The sequence below is a fragment of the Ammospiza nelsoni genome, chromosome 2 (assembly GCF_027579445.1).
Source record: "Ammospiza nelsoni isolate bAmmNel1 chromosome 2, bAmmNel1.pri, whole genome shotgun sequence".
In the NCBI taxonomy this organism is placed as follows: domain Eukaryota; kingdom Metazoa; phylum Chordata; class Aves; order Passeriformes; family Passerellidae; genus Ammospiza; species Ammospiza nelsoni.
The window spans coordinates 118,524,707-118,535,804 of NC_080634.1; the positions used below are offsets into that span (position 1 = coordinate 118,524,707).

Here is an 11,098-nt window from a genome sequence, read left to right on the forward strand (position 1 = left end):
AATGGAATCCAAGCTTGGTTGGATTTTCCCTACTTAAGAAATCCTTCCTTCTCTCCTTTGCTGCCTCTGACCCCAGTTCTGTTGGAAAACACCAAAATATTCTTCCAGAACAGTTTAAAAATGTTTTTGGTTTAGGTTTAGGTCAATCCCTGCTGCATCACTGATACAGAAAGGAAAGCACAGCTCTGCAATAAAATATTTTACATTTCTGAAGCACATCTGCATTTTGCTTTTCCCAGCCCCTGGATTAGCTGGAGGTAATCCTGAGCTTTTACCCCGGAGCTTTATGGAAATAAAACAATGTTTGTGTCTCAACGGTGCCTGCAGGAGAAAAAGTCTCAGAAAATATGACAAAATTGTGGTGTAATGCTGATTTCTCACTGCTCTGGAAAAGAACTTCTGAACTTCTTCATTTCTGGTGTTTTGTCCTTGCCTTTCTCAGCATTTTCATGGGGATGAATCTCAGTTATCCCTGCACACAAGTGACCCCCAGGATCTTTAATAAAACCACGTGGAAATTGTAAAAATAATTTTATTTTATAAACTCATCTCCTTCCTGCTCATGCACCTCCAGCACTGAGGTTTTCCTGGCAGTAACACCTCCTCCCTGATAAAAATCAACAATAATATTTACAGTAATATTTATAATAATATTTATAATAATATTTATAATAATATTTATAATAATATTTATAATAATGTTTATAGTAATATTTATAATAATATTTCTATTTGAGGCTGTCAGAGACCACCAGGAGTTCAGGGAATTGTTGGAATCCCAAATATAAAAAACTCAGAATTTTGGGTCTGGAAGCCAAAGCTCAGAATTAAACTCAGGATTTGATCTGAGACCTTTGGAAAGTCTCCCAAACTGAGGTGCTGGAAGCAAAAATGTGAATTTATATTTCAAGCAGAGAAAAGTTAAGCTAAGTAAAAGAAAGTTTGAAGTTTTAAAGTTTAAGATATGAAAAAATTAAAAGTAACTACAAAGGTAAACAGAGAAATTAGAATGCAGCACTGCAGGTTTGTGTCAGAACATAATTAGCAAAGAATAATTAGCTACAGCTTACACTGTAGCACAAGTCCATCAGACAAAATATTTAAATATTTGAGTCAAAAATATAAATATCCTCATTAACAGTGTTTTATTAGTCAATAACTCCTTAAAAATCTTAAAAATTAAGGGTCTTGTGACCTTCTAAACCACACTGAACAATGTGAGCCAAGCTCACCTATATAGAAAATAAAGAAATAAACCTCATCATCCAAACCAACTCAAAAACTCCCATCTCTGATCATTCAAAACTCCTCCAAAAATCCCCATAAATCCTCCAGAAACCCCCAGAGCCACTGACATCTTATTTCCCTTCTCCTCCACATCCCTCCTGGTTTTCAGACAACGCCCAGGGATGAGCACTGGGGAGGATTTGCTGCAGGAATTTTTAAGCTCCTAAAAAGATGAAATCCCTAAAACCCCCCAGCAGATGGGCCCTGGATCAGCTGAGAGCTTTTCCTTGGTTTCTGCTCTGCTGCCACAGATTTGGGCAGTTCTGACCCTGGGTAAAAGCTCAGGTGGGTGCTCAGTGCTCATCTGGGTCCAAACAAAAGATCAAAGCTTTCCTCTCATTAATTATTTCGTATTTTCCCTTTGGAGAAAAGCTTTTTGAAGGCATCTGGCTCTTGATGAGAGCCAGAATCATGGTGAAAAACTGAAGGCAGAAATGTGGAAATGTGTTCCAAAACAACATTTCTGTGTCTCTCCATGGTCATACAAAAAGCACCAAATTTCCCCAAATCCAAGGGAAATGTGACCTTGAAATAAAAGCTTTGACTCAGAAAATATTCTAAAACTTGGCATTAACTCTTTTCTAGAAAAGCTTTTTAGCTGCTCTAGAGTGAGGGTTTCTTTGATGCAAAAATTGAATTAATTAAAATTAAATTAATTAAATTAAATTAACTTAGCAGCATGAAGACAGCAAATACCATTTGCAGGAAAGCTCTTTCACCAGATTTGCTCACTTTTTAAATATAAATTGCTCACATTTATTTTTATATAAATGTGAGCAATTCACCAGAATTTCTCACATTTATATGAAGAAATACTGACTTAGCTCCTTCCATTATTTTTCTTGAGTGAATTTTTAGTTTTTTCAAGTGCTGGAAGTGCCAGAAAAGTTCATAGCAATACAAATATCACAAATAAATGATAAAAATTCCCCTCACACTGTACCTTGTTGAGCTTGCCAAGGGAAGAGATCAGGTCTGCCCATTCACTGGATGATTCAAAGTTCCTCAAAGCTTTCTCAATTGCTGAAGAATAATTCCTGTATCTGTAATCCCCAAGCAAATCCTGCTCTTCTGGATCCATCCTGGCTGCTCATAGCAAGCTGGAGCCTCCTGGAAAACTCAGACAGGCAAAGAGTTACAAAAATCACCCAAATTTCAGCTCTGCCACAGCTGAAATCATAAATATGGACAAGCACTGGCAGCACAATAAACAAGGTAAAATTTCAATACAAAGTTGAAAATAATTCTCAAAATAATTTTGATTCCCCACTGATTTTTTCAAGAGAAAAACTGGAATATTTTCAGTCACTTTTTCCTCTTTCCTTTTGGGAAGGTGTTTTCTCATTCCACACACGATAACAAAGGGGAGGATTCCAAAATCTCCCTCCAAGGAGTTGGGAATTGCCAATTCTCAAGTTGTAAATTGAGAATTTAGAACTCATCCCTTGTGCTCGGGAATGGGGAGCCTGGAACGGGGAATATTCCTGGAACATGGAATTGGGGAATATTCCCTGTGCAAACACAATTTCCATGGGGATTCCTGCTCAAGGGCTCTCAGCCCTCAGCACAAGGAGCTCCAGGTCAAAATTTCAACACAAAGTTAAAAATAATTCCCAAATTATTTTGACTCCCCACTGACTTTTCCAAGTGAAAATTTGGAATTTTTTCAGTCACTTTTTCCTATTTCCTTTTGGGAAGGTGTTTTCTCATTCCACACACAATAACAAAGGGGGGATTCCAAAATCTCCCTCCAAGGACTTGGGAATTGCCAATTCTCAAGTTGTAAATTGAGAATTGAGAACTCATCCCCTGAGCTCTGGAATGGGGAATATTCCTGGAGCCTGGAATGGGGAATATTCCCTGTGCAAACACAATTTCCATGGGAATCCTGCTCAAGGGCTCTCAGCCCTCAGCACAAGGAGCTCCAGGTCAAAATTTCAACACAAAGTTAAAAATAATTCTCAAATTAATTTTGACTCCCCACTGACTTTTCCAAGAGAAAATCTGGAATTTTTTCAGTCACTTTTTCCTCTTTCCTTTTGGGAAGGTGTTTTCTCATTCCACACACAATAACAAAGGGGGGGATTCCAAAATCTCCCTCCAAGGACTTGGGAATTGCCTTCAGAACTCATCCCCTGTGGTTGGAATGGGGAGCCTGGAATGGGGAATATTCCTGGAACATGGAATGGGGAATATTCCCTGTGCAAACACAATTTCCATGGGGAATCCTGCTCAAGGAGCTCTCAGAGCACAGTAAACAGGTCAGTAACAGGTCAAAATTTCAACAAAAATTTAAAAATAATTCCCAAATTAATTTTGACTTCCCACTGCCTCTCCCAAAAGATTTTCAGTCACTTTTTCCTATTTCTGGAAGGTGTTTTCCCATTCCACACACAGTAACAAAAGGGAGGATCCCAAAGTTTCCCTCCAAGGAGCTGGGAATTGCCTTCAGAACTCATCCCCTGTGGTTGGAATGGGGAATATTCCCTGGGCAAACACAACTCCCCAGACAAACCCTGCTCAAGGGCTCTCAGCCCTCAGCACAAGGAGCTCTCAGAGCTCTGCAGCTCCACTTGGCAGCAGCAGATGCTCAAGGGCAAGTCCAAGGTGTTGTGCCAAAATGCCAAGCCATGCATTATAATCTACCTCTAGTTCAATAAACAATTAAAAATATTTTTATATTTAAAGATCAGCTGTTCAGACCTGATTTTCCTGTGTTTTGCAAAGTATTTAGGTTAAAAATTAAAATATGCCTGGTTTAGAACAATGGAATCCAAGCATGGTTGGATTTTCCCTACTTAAAAATCTTCCTTCCCTACTTCAAAAATCCTTCCTTCTCTCCTTTGCTGCCTCTGACCCCAGTTGTGTTAGAAAGCATCAAAATATTTTTCTAGAATAGTTTAAATATGATTAGGTTGAGGTTTAGGTTTAGGTCAATCCCTGCTGCATCACTGATACAGAAATGAAACCACAGCTCTGCAATAAAATATTTTATATTTCTGAAGGACATCTGCATTCAGTCTCCTGCTGTTAGGACACAAAAACAAACCCAAGCCATCCTCCATGTCCTTTAGAGCATTAGATTTGTTGTAATAAACAACTTTAACTCCATCAATAGAAAAGGTTTGGTAAGAAACCCTCAAAAGCAGAAAAGTGCTGGATGAAATTAAAAACCAGAAAGGATTTTAAGTGCAGGTTTAAGGCACTTTTGCACTCCCCTGAGCAGGATTGAGGCATTGCCAATAAAACCACTCTGTGCCAGCCAAGCCAGACCCACCTCCATGGAAAAATAAAATTATCACACACGATGTCATCGGGGCCAGATTGGCTTGGTTTGTTTGGCTACAAAGAGGATTTAATTTTGTCTTTATCAGGATGTTTGCAGTGCTGCTCACAGCAGAGAGAGTGAAATCAGGGAATAACATTTCATTTATCTGGGATGCAGCTCTGCTTGTTCCAAAAAAAAAAAAAAAAAAGAAATTAAAGTCAATCCTCCCATAAAACCCAACAAAGTGGAAAAGCTGCAAGATACTGTCAGCAAAAATTAGGAGTAATTTGATACAAACACTGGGCAAGAAATGGAACTCTATTTGCCTCATCTCATCTAAGGATCTTAATCGCGGATTGTTTCCACGGCTGAGGACAAAGCAGGAGTGGGAAGTTTTTCCAGCAGCTCTCTGCCAAGTCAGGGCTGCTGCCACTTCCATGGAGAGGAGATTTGTGTGGGTCACTCACAATCAGGCAGCTGCTCTGCTGACAGGACACAACAGCTCTCAAGGTATTTATTTAATCAGGATTTCTGCAGTGAAAAGACAGGTGAAGGGTTGATTTCCACACAGGACAGCAGGGATGATTTAGTGCGGGTTGGTATTCCTGCACCTCAGCTGCCAGATGTCAGCAAGGTTGGATAAAAGCCAGGAATTGAAATAAGGTAAATAGATCATGTTTGTGCTTGGACACAAAGGCAGGAAAGTAAGTAATAACATAAAATAATTAAAAACCCATACAAAACCCACTTGCTTTTTGGTTAGTGACCTTTAGGCGCACAACCCAAACCCAGGTCACAAACTTCCCCAGCAAACTCCGATGTAAATAATCATTTATCACCTCCCCCACTGATGCTGCCAGGCTCTTTTCAGCGGTCAGGGCGAGGAGCGACGGCCAGAAATTAACCCAGGAAATCCCACCCCAGCCTGAGGAAGAGCTCCTTCCATGGAGGCGGCGGAGAACCATGGAACGTGCCGAGCTGGGGGAGCTCCATCAGGATCACCCAGAGCCCCAAATCCCACGCCGGGCACCCCGGGCAGCGCTGGCCAGAGGCTCCCGGGGCTCTCGGCCCGTGCCCGTTCCCGGGAATGCCGCGGGTGTCCCTGGCTGGGGCCGTTCCGAGCCCGCCCGTGTCACCGGCTCCAGGTGAGCGCCGTGGCACGGCCGGGTGGGGACGGCGATCCCCTTCCAGCCCCGCCCGTTCCGCGATCCCGGCACTCCGGCCTGGCCAGCGCTGCCCCCTCAGCCGGGTCCCCTCCCGTCCCTTCCCGTCCCCTCCCCGCCACCGTCGCCTACCTGCGCAGGGCCCCGCTCCTCCCGGGGCCGGCGGCGACGAGAGGGGAACCGGGCGGCGGCGCGGCGGGAGCGGCTCCGCAGTCCCTATGGAAACGCGCCCTATGGAGAGCCGGCCCTATGGAAATGCGCCCTATGGAAGCCCGGCCCTATGGAAATGTGCCCTATGGAGAGCCGACGCTATGGGAGCCCGGCCTATGGAAGCCCGGCCCTATGGAAATGCGCCCTATGGAAGCCCGGCCCTATGGAACGCCGCCGCCCCCGCCCGCGCCGCCAGGCCCGCAGCGGGGCCGCACCACCGAGCGCCGCGCAGGGAGCGCCATCGCGGTGCGGGAGGGCTCCAGCTGTGCCGATACGCCGAGGGCTCTGGCTTTGTCACCCTGTGTCGTTGTCACGCGCTGTCGCTGTCACCTTTCTCCCGGTGTCATCCTCTGTCGTGTCGTGCCACAGCCCGCAGCGCGTCACCTGCTTTTCCCCCCCCGGAGGAAGATGGTACAGCCCGGCGGGCAGCCAGGGGCGCTCTGCGCCCTCTGGCGGCGCGGGCGGGGACGGCGGCTCCGCATCGGGAGAGCCCCGGGATGCTCAGGGAGAACCCGGGATGAACCGGGACAGCTCCGGAAAGCACCGGGAGAACCCGGGATGAACCGGGACAGCTCTAGGAAACACCAGGGGAGCCCCGGAAAACCCTGGGAGAGCCCCGGGAAACACCGGGAGAGCTCCGGCATGCACCGGGAGAGCCCCAGGATGTACCAGGAGAGCTCCGAGAGCGCCCCGGGAAGCACCGGGAGAACCTCAGGATGCACCGGGACAGCCCCGGGAAACACCGGGAGAGCTCCAGGAAGCACCGGGAGAGCTCGAGGATGTACCGGGAGAGCCCCGGGAAACACAGGGAGAGCCTCGGGATGAACGGGGAGAGGTCCGGGAAACATCGGGAGAACCCGGAATGCACCGGGAGAGCCCCGGGATGCACGGGGATGTGAGAAACTTACGGCTCACTGTTTTAAATTTTTATCAAAGTTTCTTAAGGGATAAAAGGGATAAAATCCAGCGCTAGGTACTTGGCTATTTGCCAAAAGCACACGGTTAACTTAAACTATGTTTTATTTTTAAAATATTTTCATTTTCATATATTTTATATTTTTATATATTTTATTGTATATATATTTATATTTTAATATATTTATATATATTTATATTTTTATATATTATATATATATTATATTATATTTACTGTTACATTACATGCATATTCATAAGAGTTCATACATATTCAAACATCCCTGTGAGTTTAGATGTTCTTTTGCTTGGTTTTAACCTTTGACTTGTCTTCATGCCATCTCATAGATTAAACTAATATATTTTATTTCTTCTTCCGTCCTGTTGTATTTTCGCTCCCTGATAACGGGGATCAATAAATTCTTATTTTTTCAGTGCTTTGGTCTCTGTTTCTGTTATCTTGTCTTTCAGGTAAGATCATTCCCAAATCTGTCTGAGAAGTCGCCTAAATATTTTATTTATATATACATAAAATATATCTAATTATATAATTATTTATATATATTATATATATTATATAAAATAATATATTATTACACTGAGTTAGTGACATGTAAAAGCATTTCAACATCTTACAATCTCAATTATGATACAGTCTAAGACAGTATATTAGATATACAGATATTACATTATTACAATATAGAGATATTACACTACTATGTGGATTTAGGGATTTTGGAATTTGGATTTCCAAGTTTTTGGAAACTTTTTTGGTTTTTATGAGAGACTGGATGTCACATTTATAGAGTTTGAGTTCCATGTAAGGAGCTGTCAGTTTGCTTGGAAAAAGGTGATTGTGCTGGAGGAATTTTAGTCCAGTGACAGCAAACCAAAGGAACAAACCAACCAAAGAAAATCAAAATACCCATGGGAAGTAAAATACAGGGTTGTGCCTGAAATGGATTCAAATATTGATATATATTACTGACATATTATTATATTGATATATTGCGGAATATTGATATATTCCCCTTTCCTTCTTGTTTTTCCCTTTGCCATCCCTTCCCCTCTTCTTCCCCTCTTCCTCCTTTTGTTCTTCCCTCTTTCACTTCTCTCTTTATTTTTGTTTTTCTTGGGTTTTTTTTCTTTTTTTTTTTTGTTTGGTTTTTGGTTTTTTTGTGGTTTTGTTTGTTTGTTTGTTTTTGTTTTGAAACATGCAGACAGAAAATCCTGGTTGCTCAAAGCAGCTGGAAAAAAAATTAAAAATCAAGGGAAATGCATGAATTCACTTTTTCAAGGTGAGAGAAGAGAAACTGTTCAGATTTGCATGATGCTGTTTCACTAATGACCCCTGATAAGTTACATTAAGTATTAAGTAACACATTAAACATTAAGTTACATTACATTAAATAAAATAAATATATTTAGTGTTACATTAATGTACTGTTTTCCTTTCTTGGCACCACCTGCCTCTCCCCTTCCTTGCTAGAATTTAGGAATTTAACCATTCCAAATTGCAATGCCACCAATTCAAATTTCAATTTCTAAATTTTAGAATTCTTCTTGGAAATGCTGCTCAGAGCTTCTAAGCAGGTGCTTAACTGAGCAAAGAATTTGTATTTTTTATGATTTCCTTAAGACATAACATTTATCTCCTAAAATATGGTGTATTTCTTATTATGTTTTCCAATTTCTTTCTCAGGAGGGAGAGCTGGATGGTTTTTAAGCTTCCTTCCAAGCCAGAGATTCTGTGATTCTGTGGTAGTGACATGCCATGGAAAGACCAGTAAATCACATCTAGAAGTGTTGTACAGGACAACAGCCCATGATTGTTTAATGATTATTTCATTATTGTTATTATTAACCCTTAAACTTCACACAGAGCAAGGGCACTACAATCTGAGAGCCACAAAACAATCCCCACACAACAGACCTGGGAGAGAAGTAGGGGAGGCAGTTAATAAAAAAAAAAAAAGAAAAGAAAAACAAGAGAGAGACAGGACATAAAGAATTGATAAATTTCAGTTGGACATTGCAAATTCTGTGCAGAGCCCTGCCCTGGCACTGTGCCCCTTCTCAGAGCACATTCCCTCTTCCAGGGGCAGCAACTGCTGCTCCTCCTTCCCTGAATCCCCCTCCATATCTGAAAAACATCTGTCCTGTCCTTCCTTTTCTTCATCCCATTGGAAGTTGGTATAAATTACCAGATAATGGTCATAAATAATAAAGAAAAAACCCATAAATAACTTATGCAATTATGTATTAGCTTTTGCATGTTGTTATTGATCAGAAGTATTTAGATGTGGTATAAATTATAACTTTTTTTAGGTGATTGTAAATATAATATCATGTCATATCCATCAGCTTAAGGAGGTACTGTATGGTTCATAGAGGAGAGGAAGCCAAGGAGCACTGGGAAAGATGATGAAATTGCTGATCTCATCTTATGGATATTTGCAGATTGGGACTAAATAACCCCAGTGGAAAATGCTTGGTAGGCCTAAAACCAGCAGATATACTTTGCCGAAGCTGTAAGTGGTGTGTGCTGTGAGTAGAGCAGTGACTCCATGGACACGCAGTGCTGCTTGCTTGCTTTCTTTACAAATAAAGATCTAAAAATGAAATTGGGTTTAGCTATGTAAATTTTCTCACACGCTCTGTGTTTGTTTGGCCCATGTGGGCAGAGTGGCCTTGCGCGCTGCCCCTGCCCCGCTCGGCTTCCCGTGCCCGGCAAAGGCGCCCAGGCCGCGCTCGGTGCCCCCGGCTGTCGCTGCTGAAGGCAGGGCCGAGCCCCGGTGCCCGGCAGAGCCCTGAGGGACGCCCCTGCTGCCCGGGCTCCCACGGCTCCTGGAGCCGCTGCCCACGAGTGCCCGGCCCGTCCGTGCGGCCAATTCCTGGTGCCCTGGGCAGCGCAGGCGGCAAAGCCAGGGCTCTGCACTGTGGGGCTGGGGCTGTCCTGGGGCAGCGTGGCCAAAGCCTCTCAGGGCTCTGGGCACAGCAGGGCCAAAGGCCACAAGTGCGGGTCTGCTCCAGCCACTTCCTGGCTGCTGCACTGATGTTGGGCTGCCCCGGGTGGCCCTTGGTGACACAGGCACACGGTGTCGGGGCCCTTTGTGATGTGGGACGTGGTGGTGGCCAGAGAGCCTTGTGACATCAGGGAGCCCCGGCCTGGCTGAGGGTGTCTAAGGGGCGCAGAGCCCTGCGGTGCCCAGTCGCAGGAGAGCCGCTCTCTGTGCAGGAAGCAGCTCCCTGTGTCTGTCTGCGCTGGACGCCCACAGCGACAGAGGCCGACAGCGACAGACGAGGACAGCGAGGAGGACAAAGGCAACTCCAACTCCCGGTCGCCAGCCCCTTGCCCAGCTGGCTGGAGGCCCCCAGTGGGCAGTGGTCGGGGGCAGTGGGCAGGTCAGTGCTGCCCCTGTCACAGACTGAGGAGGAGGAGAGGCCCTTTGCCCGAGCGGACCGCGAGCTTTCCCAGTGGGAAGGTGACACTGAAGAGGAGCTTTCCCTGTGGGAAGGTGTGCAAGAGAGAAGTGCTGAGAGTCCAAAAAATGTCCCAGCAGAGATCCAGGAGCAGCCAAGAGCTGTACCAATGCCAGGTACATGTGAGAGCTGGGGAAGTTTCCCAGTGCAGAGGTGGGACACACCAAGAGCTCTAGGAAGGGAAAGAAACTGTCACAGTGTGGGAGCTGTAGCAGTGGGGAGAGTCCTCAGTGAGATGGACCAAGAGGTGTGAGAGGGGGAAAAATGTTTCACAACCCAAGAGGTAACCCAGTGGGAAATAGACATGAGAGGGCAGCAGGAGTTGGGATGGGGAAAAGACAAAAGATCCCACGAGCTGTCCCTGCAGAGAGATGTGAGTGTCCCAGAGGATTCCCAATGGGACAATGCCCAAGAGCTTTCCCAGAGGGAAGGGGAAAGGTACCAACACCTCTGACCATGGGGACAGGATGTGCACTGTCACATGTCCCAATGGGAAGACAGGAGAGAGCTGGAATTGTCCCAGGTGAGAGCCAGCAGTGACAAGGAGCTGTGCCAAGGAGCAGATGCTACAGCCCCAGAGCTGCCCTGGTGGGACGATGGCAGTGAGGGAAAGCTGTCCCTGTGGGAGGGAGATGTGAGCAGGCAGGAGCTGTCCCAGTGGAGAAATGCCATCAGCTCTGAGATGTGGGACAGATCCTTGCTCGCAGTGAGTGAGGAGGAGCCTGAGCCTTGTCCCGCAGGGGGCCCAGCTGTGGCAGCCCCGTGGGCACAG

General features: G+C 45.1%; 1 protein-coding gene across 1 annotated transcript in view; it reads right to left on the bottom strand.

Annotated features, from left to right (window-relative positions):
• DOP1B (DOP1 leucine zipper like protein B) overlaps window positions 1-6,014 on the bottom strand; it is a 62,381-nt gene extending 56,367 nt beyond the window's left edge. The window contains exons 1-2 of the mRNA XM_059493517.1: window positions 5,851-6,014; window positions 2,231-2,397 (exon numbers count right to left, since the gene is read on the bottom strand). Of these exons, the coding sequence (XP_059349500.1) occupies window positions 2,231-2,368 (138 nt within the window). The 5' untranslated portion in view covers window positions 2,369-2,397; window positions 5,851-6,014. The remainder of the gene's footprint in view (window positions 1-2,230; window positions 2,398-5,850) is intronic.
• Window positions 6,015-11,098: the final 5,084 nt, after the last annotated feature.